Here is a 23927-nt window from a genome sequence, read left to right as displayed (position 1 = left end):
GGAGGATCCATTCTCCCAGACAGCCAAGAACTGTTTTTCATCCTGGAGCCCATCCCCACACAGGACCAATTGTCGGCAGAGCGTGATGCCAGGGAAGGCACCTCTGGAGAGTACACATTTCCAATCAAACTGTAGGGGTTACATGCTATTATTTTTAATGTTTAATCTGAACAAAGTAGTAGATGTAGTGGTTATCAGTAGCCACTGCAGCTACGCAGAGGGTGCTCTCAGAAAAAGACTGTTTATGCACCCGGGGATGACCCTGGAATCCTCCATGGAGATCTCTAGGAAACTTTCATTGTGTTACTCTGCAAACTTTTGCTGAAGGTTTCCGGAAAGGGCTGCTTTATTTTGTCCACAATGGTAAGACACTTTCCCACACCACTCCAGTATTAACTTTTCCGGCATCATTGCAGCACAAGGACCAGGTCTGTACTCAGACACATGCAGCATCTGCTCCCTTTCTGCCTCTGTTACCCTCAGGAGAGTGATATTACATCGGAAAATGGGGGAAGTTTTAAATGCTAGCCCTTAAACTGCAAACAATTCAACAAGTAAAAGGCCTGTTTGGTGAAATCTGGGTCACAAAACCACGCTTTCCCCAGCATGCCGTTGGTGTGGTTGGAAGGGATCACTGTGTATCGCAACCAGCATTTAACGGGCGGCTTCCTGTTTGTCTCCCTTCCTCCCCAACCAAGTGCAGCTTTTGTAAAAATCAGACTATTTGGGGGAACTTATTACTGGTGCCTGTCCTCAAGCACCATCCAGGTTGCTAGAGGAAAGGGGGCTTTTCTGAAGTTGGAACCACTGATCCCAAGGATGTCTTTGCAAAAGCTGCAGCACAAGACCTCTCGCCCATGCCTCGTGGCCTTACTCACCAAAGCCGTAGCAGCAAACTGACTCTTGCAATAGCCAGCAGTTGTGATTACGTTGTGGCTTGCAGGAAAGTGCACGGAGGGGGTGTTTCGTTTATAAAAAGAATTAACCTTGCACCAGAAACAATGTATGCACTGTCAATGCTATCCTTGTACTTTGCATTCCTTGCAGCTGAAACCTTGTTCATCGGCGCATCTCGCACACCAGGACAGAGACTTTCCCAGATTAGAAGGTGGAAAAAGACAACTCGGGAAGACATGTTCAATGAGTTAATGTGTAACTCCAAGAGGGACAAGACGGAGCTCAGTGCACGGAGGATTACACCGTCTGACAACCTGCACAAGGATAGGGAGGACAGGACAGCATGCAGGGAAAAAGAGCGTGCCACACAGGATGAGATGCTGTGGATTATGAAGGAGCAATCAAACATGTTGAGGCATCTGGCTGAGGTTTAAGAAAGGCAGCTGGATGCTAGAGTCCCTCTGCAGCCTATGCTGAACCTGCTGCCATCGTCGCCAAGTTCCACATCCTCCTCTCCCAGCTGTCCTATGAGGCAGGGGGAGGTTTGGTATCCCTTGCACTCAGTTCCAGGGGAGGGTACAAGGACCAGAAGGCACCCAATCCCACACTTTTGATCGTTACTGCAGTGCAATTGTAAGCAAGCTGTCCTCCTTTCCCCTCCCTCCCCAGGTTAATTTACTTTTCTTTGCTGTCTCTGCACGTTTGTGAGCATAAAAAATAATATATTGAGGAGAAAGGGCTCTTTATTCATTCAGCAGACTGTGGTTAGTGGGGGTTGGGTTTACAGGGAGAAAATGCAATGAAGGGGACAGGTTGGTAAGGAACCACACACAAGTGTCACATTACTGAGGGTCATTGCTGAAACTGGTTTTCAAAGCCTCAGAGATGCAGAGCCCCTTAATGTGCTTTTCTTATTGCTCTGGTGTCTAACTGATCAAAATTGGCTGCCAGGCGATCTGCTTCAACCCCCCACCTCGCCAGAAACTTTTCTCCCTTTGTTTCACAGATATTATGGAGCACACAGCAGGAACAACAATAATGGAGATATTGCTTTCACTGAGGTCTAACCTAGTAAGCAAACAATGTCAACAGCCTTTTAAATGCCCAAAGGTACATTCCACCCCCATTCTGTGCTTGCTCAGCCTATGGTTGAAGCCCCAAGGTAGATTTACCCTCTCCGAATTGATTCCCCACTGACTGGTAGCAGTCTGGTGTTCAAGCTTCCACAGAGCTATCGTCACTCACTTCTCAACTGTCAGAGCAGCTCTCATTTTAGTACTGCTGCACTTCAGGGCTGGGGAAAGCTCTTCACATAGTTCCATGAAAGTGGCCGTACACATTCAGAAGTTCTGCAGCCACGGCTCATCATACAATGATGTGGTTCCACCAGTCACTGCTTGTTTCCTGGGCCCAGAAGCAGCGCGCCACCGTGTTGTGACTGTCACCAGCAACTGCAAATTGCTCCACTCCATGGCTTCCAGCAGGGCTGCTTGCGTGGTATCACACTGTTCCACGCGGCGGCTCCTCCTTCAGATGAGTAAATACTGCAGGATAAGGTAGGAGGTGTTTGGAATGCACACAACAACAGTGTACAGCTGAGCGGGGTCCATGCTTACCATACTATGGCGTCTGTGCAGGTAACCCAGGTTTACAAAACAAGGTGCAAAAAAGGCTTGGTTTCTTTGCTGCTGATTTCAGGGAGGAAGGTAAGTGCATCATGGGAGGCTAAAGAACAGTTACTCACCTTTGTAACTTTTGTTCTTTGAGATGTGTTGCTCAATTTAGATGTGCGCATGCTGTATTCATGGCCGTCAGAGAACTTTTACCCTAGCAACACCTGGTGGGTTGGCTGTGGAGCCCCCTGAAGTGGCGCCTTCATGGCTCTCGATATATACACCAGCCGACCCTGTGCCCCCTCAGTTCCTTCTTGCCGGCTACTCCAACAGACAGGAAGGGGGGCAGGTTTGGAATGGATATGAGCAACACATCTCGAAGAACAATAGTTACAAAGGTGAGTAACCATTTTTTCTTCTTTGAGTGCTTGCTCATATCGATTCCAATTTAGGTGACTCCCAAGCCTTACCTAGGCGGTGAGGTCGGAGTGAAGAAACGCTAATTGTAGGACCGCTCTACCAAACACTGCGTTGTCTCTGGCGTGCAGGACGATGGCATAGTGCCAAGCGAAAGTGTGTACTAAGGACCAAGTTGCAGCTCTACAGATCTCCTGGATCGGCACCTGGGCCAGAAAAGCCGCTGATGAGGCCTGGGCCCTTGTGGAGTGAGCAGTGAGGGGCGGGGTTGATACATCGGCCAGATCATAGCAGGCAAGGATACAGGACTTGATCTACGAGGAGATCCACTGAGATGAAACCAGGAGGCCTTTCATCTGGTCTGCCACCGCAACGAAGAGCGGGGTCGTCTTCCTGAACGGTTTCGTAAGCTCAATGTAGAAAGCAAGGGCCCTACAGACATCGAGGGAGTGCAGCCATTGTTCCTGGCGACCGGTGTGCGGTTTTAGATAAAAAACTGGAAGAAATATGTCCTGGGTAAGATGGAAGGCTGATACAACCTTCAGAAGAAAGGCCGGATGAGGCCGAAGCTGCACTTTACCTTTATGAAAGATAATGTAGGGTGGTTCAGAGGTAAGGGCTCTGAGCTTGGAGACACACCACGCTGACATGATAGAGACAAGGAAAGCTGTTTTCCAGGAGAGGTAGAGGAGGGAGCAGGTGGCCAGTGGCTCGAATGGGGGCTCCGTGAGTCTGGGAGGAGCAGGTTAAGGTCCCATGTGGGGACTGGTTGTCAAACTTGTGGGTAGAGAACGTCCAGGCCCTTAAGGAACCTGCCAACCATGGGATTGGCAAAGACAGAGCGGCCATTCGCACCCGGGTGAAAGGCCAAGATGGCCGCAAGGTGAACTCTGACGGAGGATGCCGCCAGGCCCTGCTGTTTTAGGCCCAGCAGATATTCCAAAACGAGGGGCACGGACACCTGGAGAGGGTCGTGTTGTGCCGAGTGCACCAGCACGAGAACCGCTTCCACTTAGCCGTATATGTGGCCCTACTGGAGGGCTTCCTGCTGCCCATCAGTACTTATTGTACAGATTCTGAACAGCAAAGTTCTGCAGGGTTCAGCCACACAGCATCCATGCCGTAAGGTGGAGAGATCGTACGTCGGGATGGCAGAGACAACCATGATCCTGAGTAATCAGATCTGGAAGAGGGTAATCAGATTCAAAGCATAGAGAATCTCTCTAGGCAAAACCTTAAGTTACAAAAAGACATAAAAACAGGAATATACATTCCATTCAGCACAACTTATTTTATCAACCATTTAAACAAAACAGAATCTAACACATATCTAACTAGATTGCTTACTGACTCTTTACAGGAGTTCTGATCTGCATTCCTGCTCTGGTCCCGGCAAAAACCAAAACACACACACAGAGAACCCTTTGTCCCCCCCCCCCCCTCCAGTTTTGAAAGTATCTTGTCTCCTCACTGGTCATTTCAGTCAGGTGCCAGCGAGGTTGTCTTAGCTTCTTAACCCTTTACAGGTGAAAGGGTTTTTTCCTCTGGAAGAGGGATTTAAAGGTGTTTACCCTTCCCTTTATATTTATGACAAGGCCTAACCGAAGAAACGTGTCCATGACCAAGCGGAGGTGGGACTGCACCTGTTCTTTGGTGCGTCTCCGGATAAGCCAGTCGTTGAGGTAAGGGTATACCTGCACCCGCCACTGATGAAGGAAGGCCGCCACAACCCACCATACATTTGGTGAACACTCGGGGGGCCATGGAAAGACTGAAGGGCAGGGCCATGAACTGATAATGTTCACAGTTGACCACAAAATGGAGGAAGTGTCTGTGCGCCGGATGAATTGCTATGTGGAAATGTGTGTCCTTCATGTCGAGGGCAGCATACCAGTCTCCAGGAAAGGTATGATGGTGCCCAAGGAGACCATGCGGAATTTCAACTTTACCATGAACCTGAGACCGCACAGGTTCAGAATGGGCTGAAGCCCTCACTTTGCCTTGGGGATTAGGAAATAACGGGAGTAAAACCCCTTGCCCCTTAGCTCCCTCAGAACCTCCTTGATCGCCCCCATTGCGAGGAGCATCTGAACCTCCTGAATAAGGAGTTGCGCGTGAGAAGGGTCCCTGAAGAGGGACGGGGAAGGAGGGTGGGAGGAAGAAAATTGGAGAGAGTATCCCACTTCCACCATGCAGAGGACCCAGCAGTCCATAGTTATGTGGGACCAGGCAAGGTGGAAGCGGGATAAACGATTCAAGAAGGGTGGGGTAAGATCCTGAATGAGGTCTGGTACATCGTCCTCAAGCGTCCCTTCAAAAGGCCTGTTTTGAGCCCGATGAAGGCTTGGACAGTCCCTGGCCTTGCCCAGACTGGGGGTTGGAGGGCTTCCTCCTGCCATTACACCCCCGTCTCCTATAAAAATCCTGCCTCGGTTGAGGAGGAGGATAGGAGCATTGTTGTGGCTGCTGGGGTTTGAAGGGTTTCCGCTGGATAGCTGGTGTGTGCATCCCCAGGGACTTCATTATTGCCCTTGAGTCCTTAGTGCTTTGTAGCCTGGAATTAGTCTGGTCTGAAAACAGGCCCTCTCCATCAAAGGGGAAGTCCTGCAGTGTTTGTTGAAGCTCTGGTGGCAGGTTGGAGGCTTGCAGCCAGGAGATACGCCTCATTGTTATCCCCGAGGACAAAGTACGTGCGGCAGAATCTGTAGCGTCTAGCGAGACCTGCAATGAGGTCTGTGCCACTGCTTTGCCCTCATCAACCAAGGCCCCAAACTCCTCTCTGAACTCAGGAGGTACTAACTCCTTAAATTTCAGCATGGAGTTCCAAGAGTTAAATGTGTAGGGGCTCAGGAGCGCCTCCTGATTAGCGATCCTGAGCTGAAGATCCCCCGAAAAATAAACTTTGCGCCCTAACAGATCAAGGCGCTTGGCGCCCTTTGATTTGGGAGCTGGGGCCTGCTGGCCATGCCCTTCTCTCTCATTTACCGATGCTACCACTAGCGAACAAGGCTGTGGGTGGGTGAACAAATAATCATAGCCCTTTGAGGAGACAAAGTATTTGCGCTCCGCTCCCTGAGCAGTCAGTGGGATGGATGCAGGTGTTTGCCAGATTGTTCTTGTGGTAGATTGGACAGTCCGAATAAGGGGTAGGGCTACCCTTGACGGAGCTTCTGCTGACAGAATATCCACCACCGGGTCCTCCACCTCTACCACCTCCTCCGCTTGCAAGTTCATATTGTGGACCACCCTGCGCAGGAGGTCCTGGTGGGCACGGAGGTCTGTGGGAAGGGGACCCAATACTGCAGTGCCTGCCACCCCCTCGTTGGGTGAGGAGGAGGAGGCCACAGGGGGGAGCGGGTCATCTAAGGCCTCTTGCGGAACTGGGCTCAGCTGTCCTGTGCCAGTGACCTCAGGCCCCGGAGCAGGAACTGGTGTTGGAGGAGGTCCTGTAGCCGGAAGAGGAGCCACCACCGTCTCCATGCTTCCCGGGTGGGCCGAGTGGTGGCAGCCTCTGGCACTCATTGCTCTGACGGGGCTGAGCGAGAAGTCCCAGACAGAGCACCCTGGGCCTGCTGGTACGCCCAGGGTGTCCAGAACGGCCATTGGGTGGGTCCTTGAGCAGGACGCTGCTCTGCGCCTGCCAATGCCCAACCCTGACTCCCAGCAGCTATGGTCCACCTGGTGGCGGTCTGAGAAGCGCGACCCTGCCTCCGATCCCGAAGAATAGGAAACGGAACAGGAAGGCCACCGTGGTGCCAAGTGGATCTTCCCCGGGTCACGCTGACAGGGTGATGGTGAACGGTGCCATGACACTGGGGAGCGGTACCGGGACCTGGAACGGTGCCTGGATCTGGACCAGGGTCTAGATGATGAGAATCAGGTCCAGGATCTGCTCCTTGAGCGGCGCCGCGACCGGGACCAGCGCTGGGACTGCGAGCGGTGTCGGCAGCAGGAACGGTACCGAGAACGAGACCGGAGCTGTGGCTTGACCGACGGTGCTAACAGGTAGATCAGGGCCAGCTTGCCTCGGGACGGTGCTGCACATGCAGGTATCGGTGCCTTGGCATGAGGCTGAGGGGATGCCGATGCCGTCATGGCAATAAAGTCCCTCGCAACCGCAAAGGTATCCGGGGTGGACAGCAACTGGACCTCGACCACGCTGTGTACCGGGGAGCCCAGGGGCACCGGACTCAACGGCTCTCCTCCTGGGGCCGGAGCCAACGGTGCCGAGGCCGTAGACTGTGCCCCTAGGTGCTCCCCTGCGGGACGCGCCTCCAGAGGCAGTTCCAAGGGGGCAGGCCTCTGTGGAGGTGGGCCAGCCTTTTCCAGCTTTCGGTGCCACTTCTAGGCAGGGGAGTGGGAGCAGTGCCAGGCCGATGATGTCGGCTGCGGTGCCGGAGAGCGTCGGTGCTGTGGGTCTCAGTCAGAGTCCAACCACGGTGCAGCTCCTACTGCAGATCTTGGTGTGCCGCAGGAGGTTGAGGGCTAAGAGCCGCCTCCATAAGGAGCTGTTTGAGATGAAAGTCCTGCTCCTTCTTGGTCTGGGGACGAAAACCCTTGCAGAACCTGCACTTGTCTGCTAGATGAGACTTCCCCAGACACTTTAGGCAAGAGTCATGGGGGTCGCCCGTTGGCATGGACTTAGAGCAGGAACCGCAGGGCTTGAATCCTGGAGCTTTGGGCATGAGCCCAACAGAAAATCAGGAAGGAAGGGAAACCCTCCAACCCACTAACACTAACTCTAACTACAACTATAACTATGAACTACTATAAACTATCAACTATGAACTATTATAAACTAGAAACTGCAAGTGCTAGGGAGAGCGGAGACCAGTGAAGCAGAACTCCACAGTTCCAACGACAGTCATGGGCAGTAAGAAGGAACTGAGGGCTGGGTCGGCTGGGGTATATATCGAGAGCCATGAAGGCGCCACTCCAGAGGGCTCCACAGCCAACCCACCAGGTGTTGCTAGGGTAAAAGTTCTCTGACGGCCGTGCACGCAGCGGGCGCACACCTAAATTGGAATCAATATGAGCAGCACTCGAAAAAGAACACCATGTTCCCATAACCACCCGCGCAATGTTTTGGTCCCATAAGGCATTGCGAGCCCAAACCAAAATTCCACTTGGCTACATGCACTGTGGGACAGCTACCCACAGTGCAGCGCTCTGTGCATTGATGCAAGCCCTGCTAGTGAGGATGCGCTCCAACGACACAATGAGCATAGCTGGGATGCGCAAGATCGACTTGCTTAAATTGGAGGCACGATGTCAACTTTCATAAAATAGACTTAACTTTGTAGCGTAGACATGCCCTTAGATTGTACAGTGCCTAGCACAATGTGCTACAATAATAAGATGCAAATTTCTACACTAACTACAGGAAAAACAGATTACCTCCACAGACTCGTTCTTGTAGTCCACGTAAAAAGCAGTTAGCTTTAAAGAGAGCTAACATGCTGTGATAAATGAAGGGCGGGGGGTGAGCTCCCTTTTATGGACCCCTAACCAGCCAGTTACCTATAAAATCCCTGTTTGCTTTACCTGTAAAGGGTTAAAATAGCCCATAGGTAAAAGGAAGGGAGTGGGCACCTGACCAAAAGAGCCAACGGGAGGCCTAGAACTTTTTAAAATTGGGAAAAAACTTTCCGTTTGTCTGTCGTTGTTTTCTCCGGAGACGGGAGACAGAACAGCTATGCTGTAAAAACCTGTGGGTCAGATATGAAAATTACTAGATCATACGTAGAAACTACTTATTTGAAACCCCAGATACGTAAATAGATCAGGAAATGTCTAGGAAGACGCGATTAGGTTTATCTCTATTATTTCTTTATGTCTTGTGGACTCCTCTGTGCTAACTTCAGGTGCTTTGTTTTACTTGTAACCTTTAAGTTGAACCTCAAGAGAGCTATCTTGATGCTTAATTTTTGTAATTGTTTTTTTTTAATCTAGCAAAAAGCCTAAGTTCCAAATGTATTTCAATATATTTCCTTTCTTTTTAATAAAATTTACCTTTTTAAATTTTATTTTATTAAGAACAGGATTGGATTTGTGTGTCCTAAGAGGTTTGTGCTTATGTTGTTTGTTTAGCTGGTGGCAACAGCTGATTTCCTTTGTTTTCTTTCTGAGCTCTTCCCCGGGGGGGAGGTGAAAGGGCTTCAGGGTACGCCACAGGAAGGAATTCTGAAGTGCGCTTTCTTGGGGTGTCTCAGGTTTTTTTTATGCACTTGGGTGGTGGCAGCATCTACCCATCCAAGATCAGTGAAAAGCTGTAACCTCGGGAGTTTAATAGCAGCCTGGAGCGGCCAGTATTATTTTTTAGAATCCTTGTGGGCCCCCACCTTCTGCACTCAAAGTGCCAGAGTGGTGAATCAGCCCTGACACATGCAATCAATCATAAATACACAGCCTGGATTGTTTCAAAAAGCAAAGCAAGCCAGCCTTCCTCCTTCCATTCCAGACTTGAAAAGAGCACTGCTGAAGGTACTTTAGATCTAGGTTACAATTCTACAAAGACTTGAAGAATCCCACAAAAGGAAGGACATTTTATACTATGACTTTAGCATTATTCTTCCCATCTTCAGTACTGTAGGTGGTATCTAACTAGCTTGTAATCATGAAATGTTGGGATGAAGGCAGTTATAACAAATTAATCTTTCATATACTCCAGTATTTAATGTGATGTACTGTGTCTCACTTTACATACAATTTCATGTAGGATTTTTAGAATACATTAGAACAGTCACAATAGTAATATAAAATCCTTATTAAAATATATAGAAACTATATAGTCATCATTCTTGTTTCCTGAAGTAATAATTACAATTGCTGCACGCTCTTCAGCCCGTGCTCCTTGAAAACTCCAAAATTTGCAGCGCTCCAAAATTGAAGCTCTGAGCCATTAATCTAGCTTACCAGAAACTGACACGTCTACCTACCATTAACATCTGCCCATTTAAATTTAGCCAAATTAAAAGCTTTGTTAGAACTAACTTTTGGGGACTAACAGCAGTTAGTTTTTCAGGATTCCTCAGAACCTAGTCATGTTGCAATGCAGTAACCCAGCACTGTGCCACGTGTTTGGGTGTCATGACACTGTCAAAACAATGACAATTGTGCTGCTGTGTTCCAGCCAAAGCACTGCTACAATTTGAAGCTTATGACACACTCCAAATCAAGTCAGAAAGCTTCAGGCATGCCAAATATAAATCCTAAGTGTCTCTTACAATCCAAGCTACAAGGCAGTATTATTTGTGCATATCCTGCCTTCAGAAGCACTTGGATCCTTTCCAAGACAAGACAAGCAACCCTATTTCTCTTTGTCGTGGACATTATAAGCATACCTGGGGTGGCATTTGAGAATGCTTGCTGTTTCAATTCTTTAGAAGTCTCTCTGCATTAGAGTCAATGGCTGGAAGTAGAAAATTAAAAGATTTTCCCCTACACACAAAGGAAACAAATTAATGGTCCAAGAGCCCTTAAAAACAGCTCTTTTTTGTGGAATCAACTAGTTGAGGCTGAAGAACAAAGTTCACTAAGGTTTAAAAAGTTTTGGATAAGTGTAATGTGAACACTGAAGTGGCTTTGTTCACTTCAAAAAAGGAACAGAGGCAATTAGTTTATATCTCTTTGCAAAGAGATTCAGCATAAGCTCTCACGAGGTGATTTAATAGCTCAAATCTCAGAGTTGAGTGCTCTAAATCTGGGCATGCTTTGGAGAAGACTCACAAGAGCGTAGATCTACTGTAATTGTACAGATTACTGACAGAACATAAAAACAGCTATTTTTAAAATCAATTTCTTGACTTCTTGACTACCAGATACAAAACTGAGGTCAACATAAATCTACAAGTGTAGTTTCAAAACGAAAAACACTGAGCCAGACAGAAAAGAATCAAATGATCTCTCCTCTTGTGAGCTTTCACATCCACAATCTGTTTATTCTGCACTCATTACTCATATTGTGGTAGTCACTTGAGTCTTCATTTAGCATCCTCTAATTTGGCCGAGTTGAAAGGGAGACTGCTAAAATAAATTTAAAGGATGACTGAATTTTTCAGTGAAGCGCTTTCTCTACCAGTGGAAAATGAGTTATTTTGCCATCACTTTGAGTTGCAGTTAGTCAGTCAGCCCACACTTTATGGGAGAGCCTGAACAAATGCTAAGACTTATTTAAATACGATATATTATCAAGACAGACTCAGATTGAAATGCCATCTTTCACAATAATTTAGTTTGTGGAATTCAGGAGACCAGAAAATAAGAGAAAAGCATTTTTAAAGAAGTGAATTGTTGGACAAATGATATGCGTATTTCAAGTTTCTAATCATTTCCTTACATCTTCAACTAAAGTCACATAAGGATCAGAAGTAACATCTATTGTCCATGTCTAACATTCTTGGGGAGAAAATCATGTGAGGACAAATGAATATATCACTCATGGTACCTAACATGTGTTTAAGGAAAGTCTTGTAAATACCTTCTTGGAGTACATCTTTTAGAGTTATCCTCTCTCTGGAGATTGCTATGTCCTTCACTTTAGCTTTTGCCTCCAACAAGGTGACGCTTTTAAGATCATTCTTCTCTATCCGTAACGTAGGATAACCTGAGGAGCCAGCAGAGCCAAACAAACCAATATAAATACCCTTATAATGAGAATCCAAGCACATCACTTCCCTCAATACCACCTACATATGGAAAGGACACAAAATTAATGCCTAGTTATAAGTAATCAAGATTAGGTTTCAGCATAAAATACAAGTAGCAAAATACATTGAGAAAGGCAACATGAATATAAATGCCTCTGAAGTGAGCACATGCTCAGTCAGTCATTCTATATAACCAACTCATTCAGTTTGTATTTGTTTACCTTGTTATACACTTAAGACAGTTATTGCCTTAACCAAATACACAGATTGGTGGGCAACTAAACAAATAATCATGCTCAGAACTGTGCAGTACATGGCTACAATGAAGCCAACTTCTTACTATGGATTACAACAGCAATCTGAAAAGCACAGACATATCAGTGCCCTCTTCTGGACATCTGAGACTTCTAAAGAGGTGACTATATTCAGGAACGTTTTAATGATATTGTAGTAATGGAGTCCATGGATAAATGTTTAAAGGGACAACTTGAAAGTCATATTTATCCAAAAATTGTTACACGTTAACACTTAAGATTACTAAAACCAAAGTAGGTTAGAGAGAAAAATTAATATTTTTTTCAGTTTACTTTGTGCATATATTTTCTGTTAAGTCGCTTCTACTGTTTCCCCATCAGTATGGGTCTCAGACAACAGGTAAAAGATCCTTAGAAATAGAAAAGTGTAGACTGAACTCCATTTAGCAAGAAGTCTCACCATGGTAATGCTGATGCACAGAGATGTCACTGTAAATCTGGTTTGATATTTATTGTCATAACAAAGCACAAAAGTAAAGCTGGCTTCATACAAACAATATGTGTACTGAGACTAGGATCCTTTGTAAGACCTAAAGGAACCTGGATTATGTGACATCACCAGTGCAGTGCAATCATTTAATTTACATGGCATCTTTCATCCAAAGATAGCAAAACAAGCCTCAAACCCACCTCGCAGGAGAGTTAACTATTGCAATACGTATTCACAGGTGGCACAAACCACATTCCATCAATCAAGGGAGCCTGCTGGAGTATGGCTCTGCCTAAAGAAGATTACGAGAGTGTCTTTTTTAGGCTCATTAATAGGTTTCCAGGGGCTCAAGATCCTGCCAAAATAACTAAAGTGTAACTTATCTGAAACCCCACAGGGTTGTTCCTATATTTGATATGACATCACTAGCATAGTGCATAAGAAGGGGGAGGAGGATGACTTGGGAAAAAGGCAAATCTAAAATCACTGTATGCTAATTTCCTTTTCTGACCTCTTGTGGGCATTCATCATAATTTGGAAATAGTTTCTTAATTAAGAGTTTCTTAATTCTATTTGTAGATCACCTTTTCAGGAGCTTTTTTTGTTAGAGGAGAGTGAACTCACAGACTTCAGAATTCACTTTGTTAGGGAAAACAAGTGTATGCAATTCTGAGGACTGTTATTTGAGATCATAGGTGCACAACTTCCTCCAGTTGGAGGCATCAGGAAATTTTATTTGAGATTAAGACTATTTCTGAAGGTGAAGGAGGTTCGCTGAAATTTCTCCTGATATACTGTACTGGTGGTATAAGTAACATCAGAGCGAGAAGAACAAACAATGAAAAGTTTTTGGTTATATGAGCATTTTTAAAAAATGAATGTTTTAATATTTTTACTTTAACACATTCACCCTAATCTAGGTAATAGAATAGTGAAATATGATTAAAACCTCAACTTATCCCACTGCTAAACAAAACTTCTCAGCCAATATACACTGAACTGCCAAGTGCCGAGGCAAACAGCTGAGCATTGTCAAGAAAGCACAAAATGTGATTTGATTTACAGTTTTATTCTTTCTCAACTGGCCACTGGAGATATTGAGAGAGCTGGGGTTAACAGGAAGATGAAGTTAGTTCCTCCTCTCTGGCTCCACTGATAGTTGACACCCTCCCTGTGAATCTGATAGGCAGCTGCAAAGGCATATTCCTCACCTGCTAGCCCAGTCATGTCACCTCCTCTTTGGAGCTCTCAAAACAGGCTCTCTCTGAAACACAACATCCAGTTCACATTCCTCATAATCGGCTTGGAAAGCCTTCACAGACCTACCCTACATCTCTGACCTCATGCCTTAGCACATTATCTCCAGCCCTAGAGACCCTTTATTTCCTTTATACTCTCAATACTCCTGACTCCATGCTTTTTCTCCCACACTGCTGCATGTCTGGAATAACACTGCTGATACCCATTCTAGAGACAGTGAAATCAGTCAAAACTTCTGAGACAAAAAAATGTTTTTGAATAAAATAACTTTTTTGTGAGATGTGTGCGCATTGCATGCCAAATTTTGATTTTTCAGCAAAAACTGAAATTTTCAGCCCAAGTTTTTGGGTTTTCAATTGCCATCAAAAACACATTTTCTACAGGATTTTTTTATACCAGCTGTTCCCATTCAAACCATTATCCCTCCTCATTCAAGTCCCCATTTAAAACCTAACTCTGATGTCTACCATACAAACAACAAATTAATTAGAAACTAGTACATTACCACCATCCCTGAATTCTCCCTCATCCTCTTGTTTTTATGTGCGTCTACCTTCTAGATGATGAGCTCATTGGGGCAGAGACCGTCTTTAATTGTGTGTACTGTAAAGCATCAAGCACGTTGATGGCACTAAAAATTTGAGAGAGATGTTCTAGTGGACATAGACTTAAAGAACACAATCTTTGTTTTAAATATAGCATCAAACTATTAACTCAATGCTTCACCGATTATATAGAAAAAGTGAGTTAGACCAGCCTTTAAGGCTGTTTCTGTAAGAAAAAAACGATATGCAATTAAGTTGATCATTTAGGAGAAAATATTAGTCATAATTATATGACTGAGTAAAAGAAGTGCAGGAGGCAGATCTAAATTTGGATATTACAAGCCAAAGTAAAGCTATTTCTCATCTATTTATTTCAATTTAAATAAAAAGGAAGCCTGTACAAAGCTCTGGACATATTACAACAAAACCCCAGCAACATCAAACTCATTTAAAAGGAACTCTGCTAGCCAGCCACCTATGAGAAAAGCACCTTTCCACAGTCTAATCATGCGCTCAGCCCTCTTCAAAAACCCTTTTAACAGATGTCTTTTACAGTCATTTCTCAAATGACTTCCAACAATGGTGACAATAGATAAAACATCAAAAGAGGAAAAAAGAGATGGGAGAGGTTAAGGAGAAACGGATTGGGCTGATTTTCAATACCGGAGAAAAATAAGATGGTGGGGACATATAGTCTTACTAGGAAGTTAATGGTTTAAACATGCAATGAGCACTGATTGCGTGACAGGCTTTCACACGGTCTGCTCATTTTCCTTTCATGGATGCTTCTCATGCACCCCCTCGACATAATATCTGCTTGCTATTCTCTCATCACAAGCATCGGGTCTCCCACATCTTCCACAGCTCAGTTACCAGAGTCATCTCTGAATCTGTGTTCTGTCTTTTTTTGCATTCTCTTTCCTCAACCTTTCCCAATTTTCATTTAGGTATTATTTTGTTTTTGATTTTTTTAAGATGTTTCCTTCCTCTCCCAAAGCCTGATCCTGCAAACATGGAAATCAACGGCTAAGCTCCCAATGACTTCAGTGGATACAGGATCAGGGCCTTTTACACCAGCGATTTCTTTTCCCCTAACCTGTATCTACAGCTTCCTCAGTATTTCTTGGTTTCCCCTCCCAATCCTTTGTTGCTTCCCCATATGGTGTGGAGAAGGTGCATAAGGAAGTATTATTTACTCCTTCACATAAACACTAGAACTAGGGGTCACCCAATGAAATGAAAACAAACAAAAGGAAGGACTTCTTCACACAACGCACAGTGAAACTCATTGCCAAGGGATGTTGTGAAGGCCAAAACTATAACGGGTTTCAAAAAAGAATGAGATATGTTCATGTAAGATAGGTCCATCAACGGCTATTAGCCAAGATCGTCAGGGATGCAACTGCATGATCTGGGTATCCCGAAGCCTCTGACTGCCAGAAGCTAGGACTTGATAACAGGGTACGGATCACTCAATGATTGCCTGTTCTGTTCATTCCCTCTGAAGCACCTGGCATTGGCCACTGTCAGAAGACAGGATACTGGGCTAGCTGGACTATTGATCTGACAAAGCATGGCTGTTCTTGTATCTTCCCTCATATGCTTCACAACTCTACTTCCTCATCTTTAGCTGCACTATGTTGGTCCAGATAAAGCAGAAGATAATTAAATGCTGAAGCATCACCACAGTTGCAGAGCTTTTACATTGATTTTCTGCTCTGCCTGGAGCAGCAACATGCAGAGAAATAGCACCCAGAAATAAGCATTAGTACTTCATACTGATGTCCAAGCCTGAGCCCTAAATGAAGATGCTTGACCCTGTCTCATCCATTTCCTGCAGATCATTTTCTCCTACATGCTGCTATTTGCTGTTTTCAAGGAATCCTAAAGCACTGCATAAGTAAGCTCCTCACAAGGATTAGGCAAGACATCGGTGGATACACAGAGAGTTACACTACACTACACTACACTGGTCTACACTACAGAGTTAGACAGAAGTAAGCTGCCTTGCGTGGACCTAGCTATCCAAGTGTCTACACTTACATTTATTTCCCACGAATATAAGCATCCAAATACAGCAAAGCAGTGCCACCACTTCCCCGAGCGACGCTGAGCCATGGTCCAGGTATTGAAGTCGATGCAGCACAAGTGCAGACACTGGGTTACTTATTTTGACCCTAACAGTCCTTCAGCAGCTGTCCCACAATGCCCAACATTGATGGTCATAACTGTGAACTCCACTGCCCAGGGGTTATGGAAACCAGAAGGCCTCCCACCCCTTTAAAGCCCTGCAAATTTCTGAAATGCCTTTTCCTGGCCGTCCAGCTCAGCGAGCACACCGAGCAGCTTTCCACTGCCTCTTGCCCAGCTGCCTCTTGCCCATGGCATCTACACATCCAGATGCACTCTGTCCTGGAACAGACAGGAGATATTGGATCTCCTGGGCCTATGGGGAGAAGAGGCTTTGCAGCCATAGGAGCATCAACATCTATAAGCAGATTACACAGGGGATGCAGGAAAAGGTGTATGAAAGGGATCAGGAGTAGTGCTGCGTGAAAGCGAAGGAACAGCATCAGGCATATCAGAAGGCTGGGGGGCCAACAGTCTCTTTTACGAAGAGCTGCATGCCATACTTGGCAGACACCTTACTGTTACCCCACAGACCACTGTGGATACCTCTGAGGAGCCTGAGTCACAGGCCCCCAGCGTGAACACCAAGAGTGAGGAGGATGGGGGACATGCAACTGTGGGGGAGTGGGGGGGCTGGCCACAGGCAAGCTAGAATCTATCTGAGACTCCAGTCCAGTCCAGTCAGTTCTGGCGTCGACTAAAGTTTGTAGCATAGACATGGCCAGAGACAGCTGGAAAAGATACATCTGATAAAGCAGAGGAGTAGAGAGATTTCAACCCAAACACAAAAATATCTAATTGAAGGATAAGCAGCAAAACCACAGATTCATACTGGTGTGATAATGCCTTGGACAGAATAGCAACATGTAGTTTGCCTAAACCAGCAAAATGACATAGCAGAGCTTATCATAGAATCATAGCAATGCAGGGCTGGAAGGGACCTCAACAAGTCAGCAAATCCAGCCCCCAGCACTGGGGTAGGACCAAGTAAACCTAGACCATCCCTGATAGGTGTTTGTCTAATCCAGTGGTTCTCAAACTGTGGGTCGGGACCCCATTTTAATAGGATCACCAGGGCTGGTGTTAGACTTGCTGGGGCTGAAGTCCGAGGACTTCAGCCATGAGTGGCAGGGCTCAGATTACATGCCCCCCACCTGGGACTTTGGCCCGCCTACCCAGGGCGGCAGGGCTTGGGCGGGCTCAGGCTTTGATGTCCCCCTCCCGGGTCGTGTAGTAATTTTTTTTTCAGAAAGGGGTCGCAGTGCAATTAAGTTTGAGAACCCCAACCTATTCTTAAAAATCTCCATTGATGGGCATTCCACAACCTCCAGTGGACACTAATTCCAGACCTTAACTACCCTTGTAGTTAGGAAAAATTTTCCTAATATATAACCTACATCTCCCTTGCTGCAGATTAAGCCAATTACTTCCTGTCCTACTTTTAGTGTACATGGAGAACAATTGATCACTGTCCTTCTTAATAACAGCCCTTAACATATTTGAAGACTTATCAGGTCGCCCCTCAGTCTTCTTTTCTCAAGAAGAAAAGTGATTAAACCTTTCCTCATAGATCAAAAATAGTATAAAGTTCAGAAAATCTGATGCTCTCCTCTGGAATCTCTGCAATTCCTTCACATCCTTCCTAAAATGTGGTGCCCAGAACTGGACACAGTACTACAGCTGAGGCCTCATCAGTACCCTGTAGAGCACTCCCATTTCCTACACACAACATTCCTGTTAATACACCCCAAAATGATTTTAGCCCTTTTTACAGCTGCATCACATTGTTGACTCATTCAATTTGGGATCCACTATAACCCCTTGAAGCTCCTTTTCCGCAGTACTACCACCACCCCATTCAGCAGTACAGTCAGTCCCCATTTTGTAGTGTGTATTTGATTTTCCCTTCCTAAGTGAAGTACTTTGCACATCTTTATTTAACTTCATCTTGTTGATTTCAGATCAATTCTCTAACTTGTCAAGGCTGTTTTGAATTCTAATCCTGTCCTTCAAAGCGCTTGCAACCGCTCCCAGCTTGGTGTCATCTGCAAATTTTCTAAGCATACTCTCCAGTCCATTATCCAAGTCTTTAATGAAAATATTGACTAGTACTGGGTCCAGTACTGACCCATGCTTGTGGCCAGCTGAAATTCTTCTTTGAGGTAAATTGGTATCAGAGGCCTAGGAAGCACAGACTAAACAGATGCCAAGCCCAGATCTTGTTCATGCTCCTCCCTCTTGGTCAATAAGAATGTCATCAATAGGGCACATCTAATCATTGGGAAACTAGGCCAGCCCAGAGTCACCTGTTGTACATTTTTGTAATTAGATTAATACTTACTGGTTACTGGTGTGGCATTGTTAGGGGTGTCAGCTCTCAGGTACTGTGTCGTCTGTGTAGAGGGCTGGGATAAACCTTGTGAGCTGCTGCTGTCACTAATGCTGTTTTAAACCAAAAAAATTGACAAAACATCAAACTTGCTTCTGTAACATAAAATTCTTAAGATCCTGTCAGAGAAATTCCAGCATATCAAAATTAAATTTAGACGATTATCCATAGTACTGAGACTAAGGAAAGTGGGTGATTTTCCATAGTGCACCGTTTGATTCTCCACAATCCTATCACCACTTTCCTTTAACATTTAATACTTTTCATTAATTGATTTGCATACTGATCTATTTTCTATTAAGTTTTCTCAATCCTTGTTGAAATGTTAAGATACGTGTACAGATAAGACATGACAGACAAAAAGCATTACTTATCTCCAGGAAGTTTCATATACCTTCCTTATTTTATTGATACTAGTCTTCTATTGTGGTTGAATACCATTCATGAAATAGATCCACAGCACCAGTCTGAGCCAAGCATACAGCCGAGAGGTATAGTTCATGCTTCCATACACACATACATACACGCAGGGAAGAAAGGTAAGCAGCAGGATACGGACCCTGGACTTCAGGAAAGCAGATTTCGACTCCCTCAGGGAACAGATGGCCAGGATCCCCTGGGGGACTAACATGAAGGGGAAGGGAGTCCAGGAGAGCTGGCTGTATTTCAAGGAATCCCTGTTGAGGTTACAGGGACAAACCATCCCGATGAGTCGAAAGAATAGTAAACATGGCAAGCGACCAGCTTGGCTTAATGGTGAAATCCTAGCGGATCTTAAACATAAAAAAGAAGCTTACAAGAAGTGGAAGGTTGGACATATGACCAGGGAAGAGTATAAAAATATTGCTCGGGCATGTAGGAAAGATATCAGGAGGGCCAAATCGCACCTGGAGCTGCAACTAGCAAGAGATGTCAAGAGTAACAAGAAGGGTTTCTTCAGGTATGTTGGCAACAAGAAGAAAGCCAAGGAAAGTGTGGGCCCCTTACTGAATGAGGGAGGCAACCTAGTGACAGAGGATGTGGAAAAAGCTAATGTACTCAATGCTTTTTTTGCCTCTGTTTTCACTAACAAGGTCAGCTCCCAGACTGCTGCGCTGGGCATCACAGAATGGGGAAGAGATGGCCAGCCCTCTGTGGAGATAGAGGTGGTTAGGGACTATTTAGAAAAGCTGGACATGCACAAGTCCATGGGGCCGGACGAGTTACATCCGAGAGTGCTGAAGGAATTGGCGGCTGTGATTGCAGAGCCCTTGGCCATTATCTTTGAAAACTCGTGGCGAACGGGGGAAGTCCCGGATGACTGGAAAAAGGCTAATGTAGTGCCAATCTTTAAAAAAGGGAAGGAGGAGGATCCTGGGAACTACAGGCCAGTCAGCCTCACCTGAGTCCCTGGAAAAATCATGGAGCAGGTCCTCAAAGAATCAATCCTGAAGCACTTACATGAGAGGAAAGTGATCAGGAACAGTCAGCATGGATTCACCAAGGGAAGGTCATGCCTGACTAATCTAATCGCCTTTTATGATGAGATTACTGGTTCTGTGGATGAAGGGAAAGCAGTGGATGTATTGTTTCTTGACTTTAGCAAAGCTTTTGACACGGTCTCCCACAGTATTCTTGTCAGCAAGTTAAGGAAGTATGGGCTAGATGAATGCACTATAAGGTGGGTAGAAAGCTGGCTAGATTGTCGGGCTCAACGGGTAGTGATCAATGGCTCCATGTCTAGTTGGCAGCCGGTGTCAAGTGGAGTGCCCCAGGGGTCGGTCCTGGGGCCGGTTTTGTTCAATATCTTCATAAATGATCTGGAGGATGGTGTGGATTGCACTCTCAGCAAATTTGCGGATGATACTAAACTGGGAGGAGTGGTAGATACGCTGGAGGGGAGGGATAGGATACAGAAGGACCTAGACAAATTGGAGGATTGGGCCAAAAGAAATCTGATGAGGTTCAATAAGGATAAGTGCAGGGTCCTGCACTTAGGATGGAAGAATCCAATGCACCGCTACAGACTAGGGACCGAATGGCTAGGCAGCAGTTCTGCGGAAAAGGACCTAGGGGTGACAGTGGACGAGAAGCTGGATATGAGTCAACAGTGTGCCCTTGTTGCCAAGAAGGCCAATGGCATTTTGGGATGTATAAGTAGGGGCATAGCGAGCAGATCGAGGGATGTGATCGTTCCCCTCTATTCGACACTGGTGAGGCCTCATCTGGAGTACTGTGTCCAGTTTTGGGCCCCACACTACAAGAAGGATGTGGATAAATTGGAGAGAGTCCAGCGAAGGGCAACAAAAATGATTAGGGGTCTAGAGCACATGACTTATGAAGAGAGGCTGAGGGAGCTGGGATTGTTTAGTCTGCAGAAGAGAAGAATGAGGGGGGATTTGATAGCTGCTTTCAACTACCTGAAAGGGGGTTCCAAAGAGGATGGCTCTAGACTGTTCTCAATGGTAGCAGATGACAGAACGAGGAGTAATGGTCTCAAGTTGCAATGGGGGAGGTTTAGATTGGATATTAGGAAAAACTTTTTCACTAAGAGGGTGGTGAAACACTGGAATGCGTTACCTAGGGAGGTGGTAGAATCTCCTTCCTTAGAGGTTTTTAAGGTCAGGCTTGACAAAGCCCTGGCTGGGATGATTTAACTGGGAATTGGTCCTGCTTCGAGCAGGGGGTTGGACTAGATGACCCTCTGGGGTCCCTTCCAACCCTGATATTCTATGATTCTATATGCACCTTGGTTCAGACCTGTAAAGATGGTTACATACCTGTTTGGTAACTTTTGTTCCTCCAGGTGTGTTGCACATATCCATTCCATTTTAGATGTGTGCACAACAGTGCACCGAAGACAGAGAACTTTTTTCCAAAGCAGTACCCGTATCAGGTACTCCGCATGCTCATGTTGCTAGCTAGGATATAAAGGGGCAGAGTTGCCCTGATCCCCCAGTTCCTTCAAACCGAAAGTCAACATCAGTTGTGACTCCAATGAAGAGGGGAAGGAGGCTGGGTCATGGAATGGACATCTCAAACAGTTACCAAACAGGTATGTAACAGTTTTTAATTCCTCGAGTGCTTGCACATGTCCATTCCTCTTTCGGTGACTCACTGGAAATTCTAGATGGAAGAGGTCAACAGAGTCTACCTAAACAAAGGCTGCAATACCACTCTCCTAAATCTACCTTTGTTGAGGCCTTGAAAGAGCATGAGTGGTGAAGGTATTAGCCAATGACCAGATCTCAGCTTGCCAAATGTCACTGATGGGAACGTGACTTAAGAAAAGAAGCTGATACCGTTTTGTGCTCTTGTAGAGTGTGCTCAACTCTTTGAAGTACTGGAATATCAGTAACATAGCACAGACAAATACAGGAGGAGATCCAAGAAGAAATCTTCTGCAAAGTGACAGGTTGCCCTTTCTTCCTTTCAGAGGAGATAAACAACTGGAGACATTCTAAACTCTTTAATCTTGTTCAGGTAAATGGCTAGCATACTACCAACATACACAGTCTGAAGGTTTTCCTGATCTTTGAGAGTGAGGTTTTAGAAAACAGATTGGCGAGTATACATTCTGAGATTAAAATCCAATACCACTTTGGTAAGAAATTTGAGGTCTATTTTTATTAAAATAACTTGCTTCATATTCAGGCCACTAAAGTCTCAAGTTCTGCTACCCACCTTGCGAAAGTGATAGCTACGAGGAATGCTACCTTCAGAAAGAGATGAGAAAAGGAATGTGTAGCCATAGATTCAAAAGGGGGCCCCATTAAACCCGAAAGAACCAAACTGAGATCCAAGGATTGTGCAGGATCTTTAACAGGTGGGAAGAGCCTGTCAAAATCTTTCAAGAACCTAACACTCAGAGGACTGGGGGGGAAACAGATCTTTCCTTCTATGGGAGGATGGAATGAAGAGATAACTGCCAGATGAACTCTCAGAACTGACAGACAGTCCTTTCTTTTAGGTGAAGCAGGTAAGCCAGTGTAGGGAGCCAGGGTGGCTCCCCTCCGAACCAGAGGGTAAAGAGCCACCCTCTCAGCCTGAGTGGGCGGGGCCAGGCCAAGCTTCCGCCAATCCCCGGAAGGGGAGGGGTGGGACAGGAAGTACAAAGGGCGGGGCCCTTTGCCCAGTGAGGAGAGCACCAGGGAGGGAGACAGATGCAGGCTGCTCCCTCGCGATCCTGCTGCTGACCCAGGTGAGGCCCTGGGCAAGGAGGAACCGGACCGGGAGGAAGGCCTGTGGCAACCAGGACTGCCAGCCGCTGAATACCCAGAGGACCTGGAAGGGCCCGGCTGCAGCCCGGGCCGGCGTGAGTCCGACACAGAGGGGGAGCTGGAGCTGCCAGCTGTGGAATACCCAGAAGAGCCGGAGGGACTGGAGAGACCTGCCGGAGAGACCGGGTAGGAAGTAGCCCAGGGGCAGAACTGCACCGTGGGGTGGGTGTGTTTGGTCAGCGGGCGTGGACGGCCCCGCTGACCCAGCGGCAGGACCTTCGCCTCCCGCCACTGACCGGGCCCAGGGGCTGGAACACAGTGGAGTCGGGTGGGCCTGAGTTCCCCTACCCCGGCCCTCCCCTGCCTGGCGGGGGGTGGGGCGCTGCGCGCTGCAGACTCGTGCCGGCCCTCCCCTGCCTGGCTGGGGGTGGGGTGCTGCGCGCTGCAGGCTCGTGCCGGCCCTCCCCTGCCTGGCGGGGGGTGGGGCGCTGCAGGCTCGTGCCGGCCCTCCCCTGCCTGGCGGGGGGTGGGGCGCTGCGCGCTGCAGGCTCGTGCCGGCGCTCCCCTGCCGGGGGGAGGGGGGGGAGGGCGTGCTGCAGATTCCGGCCGGCACACCTTCCCCGCTAATTCCCCAGGGCCCGAAAGGTGTGACCGAGGCCTGCCAGTGGGATCATAGCTCTCCATCGCCCCTAGGGGCTCGGAGGACCGACTGAAACCTGTCACAGCCAGTTAAGTAATGGGAGCACATGAAGGGGCGAGATCTTTCTGCTGGGATCACCCTGAAAATCTCTTCTATTTCTTGAGACATGTATTCTGGTGGAAGGTTTCCTACTATTTAAATGAACATTTTGAACTCCAAGTAAACAGAATGCTTTCAGGGGAGTAAACCACTGGGCATCCAAGACACCAGCATACGCCGAAAGGGCCAGGATACAGAGTGCTGCAAACCTATTATCAAGACTTGAGGGAACATTATAGGATACCAAACTGAAAGGCTCAACAGATCCAAGAATCAATACTGATGGGGCCAAGCTGGTGCTATCAAAACTGGATGGGCATGATCCTGTCTGAGCTTGCTCAAAACT

General features: G+C 46.6%; 1 protein-coding gene across 5 annotated transcripts in view; it reads right to left on the bottom strand.

The window, feature by feature from the left end:
- The window catches only part of RYK (receptor like tyrosine kinase), a 142945-nt gene that overhangs the window by 67605 nt on the left and 51413 nt on the right, over window positions 1-23927 (bottom strand). For 2 of the 5 annotated variants that reach the window (XM_074964175.1, XM_074964173.1), the window contains 2 exons: window positions 18596-18696; window positions 11407-11541 (listed from right to left, as the gene is read on the bottom strand). In XM_074964175.1, the coding sequence (XP_074820276.1) occupies window positions 11407-11541; window positions 18596-18696 (236 nt within the window). The remainder of the gene's footprint in view (window positions 1-11406; window positions 11542-18595; window positions 18697-23927) is intronic. The other 3 variants (XM_074964176.1, XM_074964177.1, XM_074964174.1) reach the window with 2 other exon arrangements.

Source organism: Natator depressus, chromosome 9, assembly GCF_965152275.1.
Source record: "Natator depressus isolate rNatDep1 chromosome 9, rNatDep2.hap1, whole genome shotgun sequence".
Lineage (NCBI taxonomy): Eukaryota > Metazoa > Chordata > Testudines > Cheloniidae > Natator > Natator depressus.
The sequence above is the reverse complement of the archived record's forward strand: the minus strand, read 5'-3'. Positions and strand labels throughout refer to the sequence as shown.